The 17,940-nt window shown below is 38.3% G+C and overlaps 1 protein-coding gene across 10 annotated transcripts in view; it reads right to left on the minus strand.

Moving 5' to 3' along the window:
• Positions 1-17,940, minus strand: part of UTRN (utrophin) — a 499,657-nt gene that overhangs the window by 340,241 nt on the left and 141,476 nt on the right. For all 10 annotated transcript variants that reach the window (XM_082405402.1, XM_082405400.1, XM_082405405.1 and 7 more), the window contains 5 exons: positions 15,662-15,831; positions 10,952-11,075; positions 6,985-7,072; positions 2,265-2,506; positions 1,922-2,102 (listed from right to left, as the gene is read on the minus strand). In XM_082405402.1, coding sequence (XP_082261528.1) covers positions 1,922-2,102; positions 2,265-2,506; positions 6,985-7,072; positions 10,952-11,075; positions 15,662-15,831 — 805 coding nt within the window. The remainder of the gene's footprint in view (positions 1-1,921; positions 2,103-2,264; positions 2,507-6,984; positions 7,073-10,951; positions 11,076-15,661; positions 15,832-17,940) is intronic.

Consider the following 17,940-nt stretch of genomic DNA (forward strand, 5'->3'; position numbering starts at 1 on the left):
AAAGATCCCCTCAACCAGTCTTCCTCTAAGTTCAGGCGTGTAGACAAACTGCCATCCACAGAGGGGTGGACGTTACACTGAACACCACAGCCAGGCCGCACAGGTACCCTGAGAAATAACGGCTGCACAAGGCAGCTGGAGTGATGTCTACTGCAGCCACTGATGTCAAATTTACAGACAAGCAACACTTGTGTAGAGAGGAAGCCAGTTCATTTGACGCACAAAGAGGTGAAACCAAGTAGCAGCAAAAGTCACAACAGCCAAAGGGTGGAAACAACCCAAACGCCCATCTACAAATGAATGGATAAACAAAATATGGTGTATACATACAATGGAATACTACTCAGCCTTAAAAAGGAAGGAAATTCCAACACGTGCAACCCACACAAAAGAACTTTGAGGATAAGTGAAATAAGCCAGTCACAAAAAAACAAAAAATGTATGATCCCACTTAGGTGACATATATAGACTAGTCAAACTCATAGAAACAGAAAGTAGAATGGTGGTTGCCAGGGGCTGGAGGGAGGAAGGAATAAAGAGCTGCTGTTTAACGGGTACAGGGTTTCGGTTTTACAAGACGAAAAAGTTCTGGGGATGGGTTGCACAACAATATGAATATATTTTCCACTACTGAACTCTACACTTTAAAATGGTTAAAATGGTAAATTTTATGTTATGTATATTTTACCACAATTAAAAACAACAAAAATAAATAAATTTACCAAGTGTTTTAAAGTTAAGAAACTGAACATTTAAACTGCTTTGTCGGGGCTTCCCTGGTGGCGCAGTGGTTGAGAATCTGCCTGCCAATGCAGGGGACACGGGTTCGAGCCCTGGTCTGGGAAGATCCCACATGCCGCGGAGCAACTAGGCCCGTGAGCCACAATTACTGAGCCTGCGCGTCTGGAGCCTGTGCTCCGCAACAAGAGAGGCTGCGATAATGAGAGGCCCGCGCACCGTGATGAAGAGTGGCCCCCGGTCGCCGCAACTAGAGAAAGCCCTCGCACAGAAACGAAGACCCAACACAGCCATAAATAAATAAATAAATAAATAAAAATTAAACTTTAAAAAAAAATAAAATAAACTGCTTTGTCAAAAATGGAAGCATATTTTGGAACAGCAAATTGAAAAGGAGGTACTCTCAAACGCTTCACAGTCTAAGATAACTGAATTCAATAAACAAAGAGTATGGTGGTCAAATGCCTTTCCAGAAGAAAGGAAACATGATACATTTGCTTACCATGCACATACAGAGTCTTACAAGTCATTATATAATCTACGATTGCTGCAAGGAAGGGTATGGTTAAGTGTGTAGCTGTTTAGCATGCACTCCCCATAACGTTACATAATGCAACACAATTCCTGACTTAAAAGCCAAGGAGAAAAAAATATAATATATGAGGGATGAGCTTTCAAAACCTTTAACAGTTAACTTTCCCAAACCAGGCTTATTTCAGAAGTAAAAACTCTTGAAAGTTTTTCAGACTTTGAAAGAGGACGACGATTTCTTTGAAAAGAGGAGATGGCATTGCTAAAACTGCAACCATTTTGAGCAAACAGAAGCAAGTGATCATTCTTTTTAGGCCTGCTAGTAATGATTATCAGCTGGCCTCCTTCAGTGAAAAGGAGAAACAACATGCCTAAAAAAACTCTTTAAAAATCATCATGTCCTATTAACCCAATTTTAATAGCACATGAAAGTTGTCTGCATTTTTACAAACAAGGGTGAATCCAGGAAATAGCCTGAGTATACTTTAAGAACTGGAACAGTACCAGGCACAGAGGAAAACAGAGTGAGGCTGGTGCAAAACAAGCAAGTGTACTAAAGGTCTAAATATTGGGAGTAATTTTTAAGTTAAGGCAAACTGAGAAAGGAGATGGTGGGTTTGTCTAATAAGAAAATGCAAGAGAATGGGTTTACCGTTCTCGAGCTGTTGGTGACGCTCCTCTAAATCCTGTTGCACAGCTTGGTAACGGCCCACAAGGCTCTCAAAATCCCGCTGGACAAAATCTGGGGCAGAAGGCTGAGACTTCAGGGCTGAGCAGCTTGCACGCAGCATTTCAATTCTGGGGTGGTGGCTACGGAGGTCTGTTAATTCTTGCTATGAAGAGAAAATATGACCACATGATTCGCTGAAGATGAACATCCTCACAGAAAGTTAATCAGAGCAGAATTAACCTAAAGTTCATGATACAAGGAACATCTTCTGAAATACAGGACTGGACACAGAATTCTTTCATGTTCTGGATGGCTGTGTCTTTACCTGACAGGAATCCTTCAAGCTTGGCAAGGACTGCTGGGCAGATTCTGAAAAGGGCGTGTGTTTTACCCACTCCTCTTTTGTCTTTACGGTCTTTTCAAGCTCATCAAGGTGCTTAAAATAAGCATTTATATCTTCCTGTAGTTGAATCTTTCTTGCTAGATCTTCCAAATGCTGGGATATATTCTTCCATTCTGACAATACCTTCTCCAGAACATTTTTTATTTCTTCAGTAGGAAGACCTTCTACGCAGACATGAAAAATAAGCAGACACTTTATAAATTATTACAAAATTTGTTTTGGATTTGTTATAAACATTCTAACCTATTCAAAATAATGAGGCAATGTCATACATAATGATCACTCCCTTAAGTCCCTTTTAACACAACAACATTGTAATGATGCACTTAAAAATAACTAAGTTTAATTCCTTGATCAAAACAGGAGAGGGGGAGCTTAAAATAGCAGTTCAGGAGGGGGATGGCCAACACAAAAGGCACATAAGTGGAGTGTCAGCCACTGCCTTTTCTACAGAACATGTGTCTCCATCCTTGGCAACCTACTGTTCTACTAGTTTCTAGTCTGAGCACGAGAAATAAAATGAACTGTCTGGACTTATCTGGGGCTCTGACATCAGAAGGTAGACCCTCTGTCATCAAGAAAAACAGCTGGCTAGAAAAAGGAGGAGGCAGCTTGAGACCTGTGATCAAACCACAGGTCACAGGAATTGCAAAACGAAGGGCTGGAACTCCCAGTGCTGGGAGCAATCTGGTGAGCGCAGGAATACTGCACCAGTAGCCAGGCCCAAGAAGCATCAGCAAGCCTACTGGGAATGCTACACACAGACCAGTAAATGCCAAAATATCAATGCAGTGCTAAGATTATCTACTTTAGAAACACATCAGGAAAAAAAATGCCATTATGTTTATTACTGACATCTCATAATTTTGTCTCATATTTTTGAGAGGCAGAGAATGTTCATAGAAATAAGTTACATATAATAATAGGTTTTATCATAGCCCTTCTCTTAATATAAAATACCATTGAATCACTGAAAATTACTATGAAAAGGTATGGGATATCTACAAAGGAATCTTTATGTCCTGAGGAAAGCATGCATGTTGAAAGAATGGGTTTAACATCTTTATTATTTGAGCAGGAGCAATAAAACTTTGTAATCAAAATCCAGGGTAATGAGAGCCCTAAAGGGAAAAACCAGGGATGTAAAACAAAAGGTCACTTAGGATCCACAGATGATGCAATTCTGAAAATTTCTGTAACACACCGTATCCACTGAAAATTAGAAAGGCAAACGTGACATTACATAATCTGGATATATCACCCATGTCAATTGCTGAAGTAAACTGTCCACCATCACACAAGGAATAGAATATTACACCTAGACAAAACATTCACACCACAGTCCAAGTTCAATTATCCCTGTTAATGGAGGTCATAAACTAACTAAATTACCACTTTTCTATTTTTTTTAATTTATTAATTTATTTATTTTTGGCTGTGTTGGGTCTTTGTTGCTGCGCATAGGCTTCCTCTAGTTGTGGCGAGCGGGGGCTACTCTTCGTTGCAGTGCACAGGCTTCTCATTGCGGTGGCTTCTCTTGTTGCACAGCACGGGCTCTAGGCGCGTGGGCTTCAGTAGTTGTGGCACGCAGGCTCAGTAGTTGTGGTGCACGGGCTCTAGAGCGCAGGCTCAGTAGTTGTGGCTCACGGGCCTAGTTGCTCTGCAGCATGTGGGATCTTCCCGGACCAGGGCTCGAACCCGTGTCCCCTGCATTGGCAGGTGGATTCTTAACCACTGCACCACCAGGGAAGTCCTAAATTACCACTTTTCTGACAATCTGAGCAATGGAGATCTAGGCTGTGCGTCTGCCAGGTCATTTCTATTTTAAGTGGGCAAAGGAATAATATCAGCCACTTCATTTACATGTCAGGACAATTTATGATAAACAAGAAAGAAAATTAAGCTGGCAAATAAAATTTTGAGATGGAAAATTATCACCACTAATCCAGAAAATAGGTAAGAGGTACTCATTTTAGGTACTAGGGAAGCTGAAGAAACTTCTTCCATAGTTTTTTTTAATTCACTGACAATATTTCACTATCCATTCACTTTACCCTTTCAAACCAATTCTCAAAATTTAAATCTCCCTCCTTTAAGCTTGATATAGTTTGGACCAGTGTCAAGTAATAAATAAAGCACAATTTACATCTTAAAAAAGGAAAACTGTGTATTGTCTTTTAAAATAATTGTTTTGCTCCCAGAGATCCAAAGTTGTAGCTTTTTCTATTTCTACAGAACATCCAACTCTTAGATGACTAATCAAAAGCCAAAATCAATATCCCATCCTTTTATTAATTTTCTGGAAGGGATAACATATAACATATTCCTGTCACTCTCACTTGACTTTAGCTTTTCAATCTATCACTATTAAAATCAAGGGAAATGTTTACAAAACATAGGATCATCATCAAATTCCATGGGTTTATATGTTGATATATTGGGAATTCTTTTTGGAGGGAGGTGGTAAAAGAAAATTTTACTTTGGCAGCATTGGAGAAATGTAGTTACATTAAGGTAAATTCATTGAGATTATTTGAATTTTGATCACTTTTGGTGCATTATATTGATTTATGATGGGTATTTTTTAATAGTTAAATTTGATAAGGTGTTGTTTATATTTGAAATTTTTACCTGCATTAAAGAACTTTTTTCCCCACACAGACCCAGTGGCTCAGGGGAATGTAAAGATTAATATTTTTGCCAAGCAGTTTTACGTATGATTCTTTTTCTCGCCTTGCTTTGAAAGGCTTTTCTTATAAACCCTATTCCTTACTCCAACAATGATAACTGCTTTGGAGGTCTGCTGAAACTCTCCTTGAAAAAGCCACAGACATCCATGGCAGAATTAGGAATATTAGTTTGACGAGAATCTTCTAAAATGTAGCTTTTAATCTTTACATTTTTTGACTTTTTATTGTAGAAGATGGAAATATATACAAATAAATAGAACAGTAGAATGAACCTCCTGTATCAATTACCCAGCTTCAGTAATTAATGACATTCTACCATTCTTGAATTATCTATATACCCCTACTCATTCCTCACCCATTTAATCATTATTATTTTCACATTTCTTAAAGTAAAATTTACTTACATTGAAATACATGAAACTGTGCTGTTTTGAGAAACCTACACACACTTATCAGTACATAGAATACCTCCACCTCTCCAGAAAGTTTCCTGGTGTCCCTAATGGATCAATCACCCTCCTCCACCCCAGAAAACCACATTTTAAAAAAAGCTTGGATTATTTTTCCCTCTGCCTTTTGAAAAATATGTTGATTTATTTTGTATATATACTGGGGTCACACACACATACATACACAAAAGTATGTATGTGCCCAGTGTATGTTCATTTATTTAGAAATTATGGAAATGTACCACTGTCATAGATTATTTGTACAGCTTAATTACTTCCTTCCTTCCTCCCTCTCTCCCTCCCACCCTTTCTTCCCTTCCTCCTTCTTTCCTTCCAAACAGAATAGTATTTTCATTCAAACTCCACCCTAGCTAGGTGTCTTATTACTGGGTGTGAACACCCCACTTGGAGATTACTTTTTCAAGTATTTACTTGAAGGGGCCTAGAGACATAGCGAGAATATAATTTCCCTTGAGACACTTCAATAATTACAATAAATTGTGTGTTAAATTTATGTTAGTTACAATCATAGATTCTTCACTTCTACATCGACACTGTACCTTGGAAACCAGACTTTATCTGGGTGTGTGGGGGGTAATTTCATGAGTCTATGAACTGAATTAAATTCATGTCTGTGTCAGCTTTTAGTGAGTGTGGCAGAATTAGAGTGCAGAGATTCATTTATTTTTAAAAATCTGTTATTAAAAATTTTTAGGATGGGGTGGGAAGCTTAGAAATTGGGACACTCGTCTGAATAGGGTCCGTATGTTCGGTTTAATTTTCTCATTTTTGGGGAGTGTCTGCCTTTTGTTAGTGAGAGTAAAAGTGGTTTTTAACATTTCCCACTGTCATTCCACTTTATCCATTATTCTAAATTTACAGTACTGTATTTTACTTCTCTACCTGTGGTTAGTGCTGTTAATCCTACTGCTGCTTTAAAACCACAAATGTTGAACCAGAATGAAAGCACAACTGGGTGATTCTCCCAGCCTTTCCTCCTCTTCAATACATTTGAAATAAATCCTAGGCCATGGATAATTAATGTAGAAGAAATTTCTTTACAGAGTGTCATTTGCCCAGAGTCTGCTTATGTAAGGATGCAGATATATGATTCAGTTCAGTTAGAAAAGCACATCAAATTCTTCAGTAAAACAGATGTTTGAATAATTACATCACTGGTTTTCTCAAACTAGTTTCATCAAAAAATTCCAGCACGGTGAAGTCTGGTAGGACCTTTCTACCTAATGCATGTGAATTAAGTTTTGTGACTTCTCTTGTAGCACAGAAATGTTCATAAAAAATGAAATTATCTGTTTTCATTTGACTTTCACGACTGCTATACCAAACCTGGTTTTCTTGGTTTAGCTTATTTTGTTCCTAAAGATCGTCAACTACTGTAACAGAGTAATGGGGCACTTGGATGATGTAGCTTTAAGAATTGACTCCCATATGTCTGGCAAAGTACTGATTAAAAAAAAAAAAAAAAAAAATCAAGGTTCTCACCTTTTCCCATTTGCTCCAAAAGGATTTGTCCGGTTTGGTTTAATTCATCTAGTCTGGAACTTCTTTCCATCTGTTCCTTTTCTAATCCCTGAAAATAAAGTCCCAATATAAGAAAAGTGCAGACTTTCTTCTCAATACAGTATTAACGCTTACTGAAGTTTTTGTATGTAATGTCCCTCCCACATTCTCTTTAGGTGTTACAGTCAAAGTTTACCTAAGAAAATACCAAGATAAAACTATGCCATTTCAGGCTGCCCTCCAGAACACTAGAGATGATTAAATTTCAAAAGGTAAATTCAAACAAACAATATAAAACTTTGGTTTCCTTAAAAATGGTCTACATCAAAAAAAAAATCTTTAAAAGTCTTTGCTGAATTTGTTACAATACTGCCCCTGCTTTATGTTTCGGTTTTCTGCCCGCGAGGCATGTGGGATCTTAGCTCCCGGATCAGGGATCAAACACGCACCCCCTGCATTGGAAGGCGAAGTCCTAACCACTAGACCACCAGGGAAGTCCCTGGTTTCTTTTATAAGAAGAAAAAATTGTACACTACCTACATGAGTTCCTATCAAGAGGAGGTAATTAAAATTAGTATTTTAGATCCAGAATATTTATTCACATACATGGCCTCAGTATACTCCACGCCATAAAAATAACAGTTTGACTGAAATGAACTGAATGCACTATGAAGACAGAGATCACCGAACAAAAATAAATTAAGTAATACGAAAGACAGAAATAATTTGAGCCCAATATCATTTGTTGGTGTTACACTAAGTGTAGGGTCTAACACAAACTTCAATTACCAGCATAATTCATACATAATTTTTTAACAATAACAATATGCTTTAGGACCCAAACCAAAGTATTTTATCCTTTATATTCAAAGAGTGGCTCTTAATTTTAATATTTATGTCTCTATGATTTTATATTCTCAATGTCCCTATATCTCAGAGACAGGGGAAGACAAAATCTTCCAGAATTAGTTAGAAAGGGCTGAGCAAAACCATGGACACACACATACACACACACGTGTTGTATACACAGTCAGTACTTGAAATTTCTCCATTTGATAATTACCTAACCACTCAAATAGTGTCCAAAAGAGCACAATCAAAGCATCCAAGCAACCCATATTACTTCAACCAGACAACCTAGAGAAGAATCCCACTTCTAGGGTCTATGAATGTAAGCACTATCAAATAAACTTAACTCTCCTATTTTGATCCACACAAACCTTAATGTGACCAAGTCAAACAACCATTTTTATAGTCAAAGAACAAGAAAGAACAAGAGATTCTACGAAACACCACTTATTTTTGTTAAACTATCAATGTAAAAAGTCACCGTCAAACTGGAGAAAAATTATTACCTGCTTTATACAAACTGATTTTTTGCTACTTTTTTATGGTGGTGGTAGATTAGACTAGGGATTCTCCACCCAGGTATTGCATCAGTGGGAACAAGTTATTCTTTCACTAAAATAAAATTAAGTTGATATTTCCCAAATTTGCAAGAAAAATTAGCAATTAAAGCAATGGTTAAATTTTCTTTATTTTACATTTTTCTCAGATCTTTGGCATCTACTACTTCTTGTCTGAAACAACAAACGAACTTATAAATAAAGGAAAAACACAGGAACTGCCAATCATGCCTTACATAAACATACACAATTGTTACTTTTATCCCCTCAAATATCAGAGTAACAATTTCTGGAAGTAAAATTGTTCCTAGATCACAGGATGGCATTTAACTTCTCAGTGTTTTGTGGGACTTGTTCCATAAAGATCACTGTAGCTTCCAAATTCTCTGCCACTTTACTGCCTTTGAGAATTGGGTTGTTGAACGATCATTAATATCATCTGCTGGCCTTCCAGAAGCATATGGAATGATGGAGCACAGCCCCCATGCCTGGCTCCCTTGACCCCCTGTGCAGAGGGCTCTGATGACGGTGCTTCCACATTCCCCCTCTCCACAGTCATCACGGTCTCCTTCCATAAGCCAAGAACTTCATAGAGTGCTGAAAATACAGGTTTCAAGGGAAAATCATCCACACTTCCTAAGCAGTGGCAGCAGGCATATAAACAAATAATGACATAAATGCAATAAGGGCTTTCACAGAGGTATGGTCAAAGCAATACGGAATCTGCCTAATGAGGCTAAAGGAGGCTTTCTGAAGTAGGAGGCATTTCAGCCACACAGCAAAGGCTTAATAAAGGGCCATTCGGAGCCCGGAAAGCAACACATGGGGAAGGCAGGATATTGAGAAAAGCGTAGGAGCCAGGAGGGCTGGAGCTCTGACGAGTGAGTGAGAGGTGCTGAGTTTCTGCTTGGAGGTAGGGAAGAGAGCTGTCTGGAAGTGCCTTGTAAGGGCACTGTGGCCTTTACATTTTATCCCCACAGCAATGGCAAGTCATTAATTAATTGCAAGCGCTGGAGCTGTATAATCAAATTTATATCTTAGAACTCATCAAGAGTGAGACGATATTATTAGTAACAATGACATTAAATAATAACAGTAATTTCATAAATGTGTATTTTAATGAGAATTATTTTAATAGTTCACTGTTAAGTAAAATGTTGGCTGATGGTTTGAACTGGACATCTTAAAGCTATGTTAAGAAGATGTACTACTATTGAGATGATTATCTTTTAAAATTTATTTGATTTGAATTTAAATCTACTAATGCTGTATATTAATAGATTTTCTAATTTTAGACTATTTGTGGATTCCTATAAAAAAACATACTGTTTGGTTATAAGTAAAAGATTGCCTTTTCCGATATTATTGAGTTCTAGTTGCTAGCATTTTAAGTTTAAAAAAATATCCTTTTTAAATGACATGTAAAAAGGGAAGGTAAACAGTGGCAAATGCTGCAAAGAAAGGAAGTCTGATCAGAATAGAAATCTATCCTTTGGATTTTGAAAGCAATCGTCGATGGTGACCTCTAAATAAGAACAGTTACAGTGGAATGATAAGGTAAAAATCAGTCTCAACTTCTCATCCAAACATTCAAAGTCAGCCAGGGTCTGATCCTAAACCACCTCTCCAGCCTTAACTCTCTACTACTTTTACACATACGCCTAGCCCAAAACAAAACGAATTATCTGTTCCAAGCATCACAACACGCTTGCCCCCCTCCGAGCCTCTGCTCAGGGGCACTGCCTGCCTGGTGTGCCCTTCTGACCAGCTCCAAGCCCCCTCCTTCAGTGTCACTTTGCCTTCTGGACTTCACCAGTGTATAGAGACAGCTGCAAGCCTGGCCTCCTCTCAATTCCATCGGTACCTACCACTTTCTAACTCACATCATCTACACATACGTCTTGTTTTTTAAACATTCACCAAACTCTTTATAAACGCCATTGCTGATGCAGATGGTGATACAGACTTGCTCTAGGTGCCTAAATAATTCATGCAAGGATGTACAGAGACTTAATGAACCCCAAAGACATAAATCACTGCAATCTCCTGTTGCAATTTACAGTAACACACGTGCGGTACAAAGTAGCAGAGCTACAATCCCATATATTTTATAGTGTTTATTTGTTTTAAATATGTCTCTCCTCTAAAAAGAATGTATATAGAAGAAATCTTGAGATTTGAAATAGTTTCTTGCATTCGGAAGGCAAAACATTTTCAGCATACACACATGTACTATTAGATACCAGATTAAGATAGATCTAATGAAGCTAAAAATTAGTAAGGACAACCAGATCACCTTAGCAAGTGTCCCTTCCTGCACATCTCAATTAACCGGTTAAGGAAGGAGGAAAAAAAACTCCTCCTCCACCCAGGAATCCAATGCCAGCCAGCTTGAATAGATTCAAAATGTACTACAGCGTTCTAAAAGGTATCTTACGGCTACATTTTGGAAGATTTTGGATCCCATCACATCTTTATGCCAACAGCAAATCCATCCTGATGAAATATTTTATTCACTGTGATATTTTTGTTTTATGTTTTACCTTCAACTTCTTTTTCATTTCTGATGTTTCTTGCATCTTCTTATACTCTTTTATCTCTGTGGCCTGAATGGCAGTCTTTGATTTCAAGATCCAGTTCAACAGCTCAGCACTTACGGCACCAAACCTGATTTGAGATTCAGATGTTACCAAATGTCAGTCATTTTCTTCTGTTGTTTCACTTGGCTCCAGAAAGAGGCGTGTGTTTTTAAGCACTCCTCAAAAATAAAGCCAACCCAGAAATACAGTAACATACAAAATAAGATCATACATTTACAATTAAAAGTATGAAAAACAGGAACAAAATCGTAATGTCAATAAAGAAAGAAAATAATTAAATAAAAATTTTAAACATTGTAAGAAACCACTTATACTTCCGTAAACCCTTTGTAGATCATGAAAAACAGATTTGGTTAGATCACAGCAGAAAAGAACAAGTACAGACATTCCTAAGTTAATGCCTTCTTTCATTCAACATGTAATGACTGAGTCTCCTATATGCCAGGCACTGGCCTGGGCTCTTAATGTGAAGGTAAACCAGCACAATCCCAGGAACTCACAGGATGCCTCCTAACCCAATCGGGGAGGGAATGGCTTCCTGGGGAACAAGAGCATTATGCCCAGGAGTTTTCCGCATAAAGGGAGAACAAAGACAGGGAGGAACACACCTTGCACACTATAAGTAGTTAGGTGTGGCTGGAATAGCAAGCACTGCTCAGGCAGGAACAATTGACAATGTGGCAGAGAGCCACAGGGACCAGGAACTGGAAAGCCCTGCGGGATAGATTAAGGAGTTGGACCTTACCCAAAAGACAGCTGAGAGCCAGTGAGGGGTTTAAAGCGTGGGACGGACAAGATTATATTTACCCTTCTGTGTTCACTGAGGAGAAAGAATAAAGAGAGGCAAGTCCAGAGAACAGGCTGTGGTAGTATCAGAAGCCGAACCAAATGACAGTGGAGAAGGAGAAAGGGGGACAGACTTGAGAGGTGTTGAGAAAGTCAGTCAAAACCACAGTGAGGAGGAACAAGAGGAGAAACAAGTCACTAGTTGCTGGCCATATGCCAGGCCCGTCTCTAAATGGTTTATATGCATTATTAAGTCAAGGAATCCTCACCACAACCCTGTGAGTATGCACTATTATTATCCTTTCTAATGATGCAGGAATTGAGCTCGAAGAGGTTTTAAATAACTACTCCAGGCAGCAAAGCTAACAAAAGGTAGAGCTGGGATTCAAGCTGAAGAGTCTGTGCTCTTGTCCAGGGCTTTGCCCCAGGGCTTCTCAAAGCAACATCTGGGTATTTTCAGAGACTTTCAGGTAAGCACAGGTTGTCCTTGCTGATTCTTTTGGGAAACTTGGCTCAAAGTGTTTCTAGTGAATTATGAATATTTGTCTTTGCATCAAGATAAATTTTTCTTGTACTTTGAATGGGATTTTGTGACACTCTAGGTACATAACCAGGGGTCACAGTATCACTCAAACAAGGGTACACGCCTCCTGTTGTCTTAAGAGCAGATTTCTATTTAATCTTTCAGAGAAGAGGAGCACAAACCAAAGATCGTATGTTTTAAATGACCTTGGAGACTCACTCCATCTCTGCCCTCAATGTAGCAAGAGCAATGTGAACGCCTTAGAGGCCCAGCGATCTCAGGTCATGTTAACAGAAATGTATCTAGATTATAGGAAATGACTGTCCCTATGGTGACTGAAAACAAAAAAACAAAACAAAACAAAAAACAGCCACTAGCAGCACCAGGAGAAGAGAAGGGGAAATAAACCATCATTTCTGAAGCATGTATTATAAGCTGTGCTAAGCAGTTATTCAAGGTTCACATCTGCTCGGACAGCCCATTTTAAGACAAGCTAATAGTGTAAGACAAGCTAATAGTGTAATAATAAGACAAGCTAATCAGACTAAAAACATTAAAGGATCTGGAAACCATGTCACATTAGGATGCTTAAGAATACTTAGACTTTAGGACAATGTAAATTAGAATATGAAACCTATCCTTAAATTCTGAAGAGGTACCATATTGAAGAGAGATGATGTAGCTCTATATCACTCCAAGATGCAAAACTAGCACACATGAATAGACTTAGAGGGGCAAACTTTGGGCAAAATTTCTAATAAGGTAACTTCACTGCCGTCTGTTATAATGAACTGGATGTACTCAAGCCTCCATTTGTCCAGGAATGAACTGAAGGCATTTCTGCATCAATCAAATCATGGATAAAAGACTGTGGAATTCACAACTAGGTGCCCACCCAACAGACACCTCCCTCCCCACACTTCTTCCTTGCTGCCCGAGTACCCCAGAACACAACTATAGAGACTGAAAAGGCAGGACAGTTTCAACCTCCCAGGAACCCAGGGTGTGGGCAAGTGACTGAGTCCTGGCCAGTGAGACCAGGGTGAGGGAGTTAGCTGATATCTTCCAGGAAAGGTTTTTCTCCCTGATTAAAAATTTTTAAACTAAACAAATTAGGAAAAACTGCTCTACCTGCCTATAAAGCAGGTTATACAAGGATGTCATGCCCAGTGCTACAGCAGCACCTTGGGACCACGAGAAGACAAGGGAAAAGCCAACATGCTGAGGAGGGCAGAGACAAGGTGCCAGGATGCTGACCCACACCATCCCATTAAAACTGCCCCACCTCCGGATTTCTTGTAATGTGAGATAATCAATGACCTCATTGTTTAAGTCACTTCGGGTACAGTATTCTGTTTCTTGCAGCAGAATTCACCCTATATAACATGGTCGTGTTTAAGATTTTATAGTTATGCACTGTGATATTGTGATGTATAGTAAGAAATGTATTTTTGGTCTTTGTCCCTATTTCTGGCACAGTGTTCCCCAAACCCTTGGAATTTCCAGTGATGAGAGCCACAAAGGTGTCATTTGTTATGTTAGTGAGATGACTTTTGGATCCCAGCTAAAAAGGTGGGCTGGTTGTCAGGAGACCCAACCCTGTGATTAGAGGGTTGGAACTTTCAGTCTCACCCCCCTGACCTCAGGGGAGAGGAGAGGGGATGGAGGTTGAATCAATCGCCAAAGGTCAATGATTTAATCAATCATGACTATGTAATGAAGCCTCCCTAAAAACCCAAAAGGATGGGGTTCAGAGAGCTTCGAGTTGGTGAACACATGGATATTCAGAGAGAATGGGGCACCGGGAGAGGGCATGGGAGGTCCACACCCTTTCCCCATGACTTGCCCTGTGCATCTCTTCAATCTGGCTGTTCCTGGGTGGCATTCCTTTTATAATAAACAGATAATCTATTAAGTAAAATGTTTCTCTGAGTTTTGTAAGCTGCTCTAGTCAAATTAACTGAACCAGAGGAGGTGGTGTTAGAAACCTCTGAATTATAACCAGTTGGTCAGAATACAGGTAACAACCTGGATTTGCGACTAGCGTCTGAAGTCCCAGGAGGGAGGTCGTGGAAACCTCCAACCTGTAGCCAGTCGGTAAGAAACACAGGTAACCTGGGCTTGTAACTGGCATCTGGTCTGGGGCAGGGGAGGAGGAAGAGAAAGCAGTCTTGTAGGACTAAACCTGTGAAGTCAGAATTGGTACCAGAACGTATTTATGCACCCTAGTCTTTTACAACCTTCCCAGCTTCCAAATGCACATAGTCAGCACTGGAGAGACACCCTGCTAGATACACTGACAGAATATAAGCACTCAGGAAATGAAAGGTCTATGGTGATATCAACATCAGAAGCATCTCCCTCATCTGCTACCTTGGCTCCAGAAGTAAAAGTTCCACAGCCGCTGCTTGCAACTCAGAGGTCCACTGGTCCTGCAAGGAGATGCTCTTAGGAGGACTGCCTTATTATCCAAATGAAAGTCATCAGATAAAATTACAATCCTGCTTTGTCTAATAAAAGCTAAACTGGGGAAATCATATCATTTTTATTCAGGCAAAAATAACAGCCCATTTACCCAACCACTGGGATTCTACTGTCAAAGGCCAAGAATGATAGCATTACTCAAGGGCTGCTCTGAGACTACCTGCTCCAGTGCCTGTGAGGAACAGTACCTCGCCCACAGGAGAGCTCTGCAGAGGGTCTGACACTAGTAAAAGCTCACTATACGCCAGCCATGGTTATTCCTCCTATAAGGATCCTGAGTTTCTTTTGAGTCAGCAATGAAAAGATATTTTACCAAAGATGGATTTTAAAGCTAAACATGAAGAATCTGTTAATAAATATGACAAAGGAATTAACAAAGAAAGAAGACATGAAAAAAGAAAGAAGGGGGAAAAGGAAGAAAAGGAGACTGAAAATGAATTACTTCCCTGAAGTAAGTTTTTTTTAAAGGTGAGAAGAGGAAGGACAGTCACAAAGAATAAGGAGATGGATCTAAAGCAAAATTGTAGAAACTGTGATAGAGAAAGACAGAATAAATGAGGGATCATGGACAATCATATCCACCCAAGGTAACTGATGGGAAAGGAAGAAGGGTTCTGTCACACAGTTCTCCCAATTGAACCCAAGATAAATAAAATCATCCAGATGATTTAGATGCTTAGCACTGTAAAGTGGAATATTCAGAAGACTCAGAAGTAGTGAGTGGTTCAGTAGTTGAATTTCCATTACAATAATTATGTCTAAATTTGCGTACGATTAGTGATCAGTACAAAATAAGTTCTGAGTACAAAATACATTATGTGCAGGATTGGGTTTGGAAAATAGTCTCTATCTATTCTCACCTTTTCTTAGTTTCCAAATCCACAGGGATCTGTCTCTTCTTTGGGGGAGGAGGAGGAGGCAGCTCTTGCTTAGACCTTTTTGTAGTTACTTGTTCTCTTAGGCGAACCGTCTCCAAAAGATCCTTCTGAGGAATCTGGGACATTCCCAGCTTTGCGACAGCCTGAGTCACCTGAAATAAAAATCATCCAGTTTTAATGTTTTATAACAGCTTTATTGGGATATAATTCACATGCCATAAAATTCTCCCCTTGGAAATGTACGGTCCAATGGTTATTAGTATATTCAGAGTTGTGCAACCATGTCCACTTTCTAATTCCAGAATAGTTTTATCATTTCAAAAGGAAGCCCTAAAGTCTCTGTCACAATTACTCAACTCTGTTATTGTGGCAGGAAAAAAGCCATAGACAATATGTACTGATAAATTAATGGGCATGACTGTGTTCCAATAAAACTTTATTCACAAATACAAGGAGCTGATTAGATTTAGTCCACAAGGCCTGTAGTTTGCACACCCCTGTTCCAGACCTCAGGAACGACTACTTATCAATAACGTACAGCAATATATTCAAATGTATATACTGATCTTGTATCCTGCAAGCTCGTTGCATGTTTATCAGTCTAATAGTTTTGTGTGTGTGTGTGTGTGTGTGTGTACGGATTCCTTAGGATTTTCTATATAAAAGGTTATATCATGTGAGTACAGAGATAGTTTTATTTTTTTCCAATTCACATGAGTTTTATTTCTTTTTAATGCCTAATCATCCTGTCTAGAAACTCTAGTACAAGGACATCTTTGTCCTGTTCCTTACATGAGGGAGAAAGTATTCAGTCTTTCATCACTGAGTGTAATGTTGGTCGTTGGTTTTTATGTAGAAGCTCTTTATTAGGTTGAGAAAGCTCCCATCTATTTCCAGTTTGGTGTGTGTTTTTATCATAAAAGGGTGTTGAATTTTGTCAAATGCCTTTTTTATATCTATTTAGATGATCACATGTTTTTGTCTTTTATTCTATTGATATGGTGTAATGCATTGACTGATATTTCAATCTTCCCTTCTAGGGATAACTCCCACTTGGTCACAACATATTATTCTTTTTATATGTTATTGGATTTGATTTTTAGTATTTACTTGGGAATTTTCACATCTATGTTCATAAGAGATATTTATACATAATTTTCTTTTCTTGTGATATCTTTGTTTTGGCATAGGAGAATACATATTTCCTATAATTATTTGGGAAATGTCCTCCACACCTCTACTTTCTGGAAGAATATGTAAAAGATGATGGTGATGATGACAATGGTTTTATTCCAATAAGGTTGGTAGTGATATCAGCTCATGTTTCTGATTTGAGAAATTTGAGTCCTCTCTTTTGTGCTTAGTTAGTGTGGCTAAAGTTTTGTCAATTTTGTTCATTTTTCCAATGAATCAAATTTTGGTTTTATTTAATTTCTCAATTGTTTTCTATTCTCTTCGTTAGATATTTGTACTCTGTTCGTTATTCTCTTTCTTCTACTTGGTTTAATTTACTCTTTTTTCTAGTTCTTAATGGAGAAGTTTAGGATGTTGACATAAGATCTTCTTTTTTAACATAGGCATGTAAAGCTATCAATTTCATTCTGAACACTACTTTCACTGCATTCATGAGTTTTGGTATGTTTTGGTTTTGTTTTTATTAATCTCAAATAATTTTCTAATTGTCCTTTTGATTTCTTCTTTTACTTCTTGGTTCTTTATAAGTGTGTTGTATAGTTTCCATATATTTTTGAATTTCCTAAATCTCCTTCCTTTATTGATATCTAAATAAATAAATTATATTATCTTCAGAGAACAAAAAAAAAAAAAAAAAAACCTTGTGCCCAAAACAGTCACTCCCCATCCTTCTCTCCCTCTTGGCCCCTGGCAACCACTAATCTACTTCCTGTCTCTCTGGATTTGCCTATTCTGGATACTTCATATAGATAGAATTATAGTGCATTAATCTTGTGACTGGCTACTTTTACTCAGCACAGTGTTTTCAGGGTTCATCCATGTTGTATCATGTATCAGTACCTCATTTTATTATTGCCTAATAATTGCATGGATATACCACATTTTGTTTATCCATCCATCTATTGATGGATATATCAGTTGTTTCACTTTTTGGCTATTATGAATAATGCTGCTGTGAACATTCATGTACAAACCAAAGTGTTAATTTTGTTCAATTTGTTAAAATATTCTTTAAATTAATAAGATTATTTAAGATTTCAAGATCATTTAATGGATTCATGTCCAAG

The sequence above is a fragment of the Balaenoptera borealis genome (assembly GCF_965194805.1).
Source record: "Balaenoptera borealis genome assembly, chromosome: 9".
Classification (NCBI taxonomy): domain Eukaryota; kingdom Metazoa; phylum Chordata; class Mammalia; order Artiodactyla; family Balaenopteridae; genus Balaenoptera; species Balaenoptera borealis.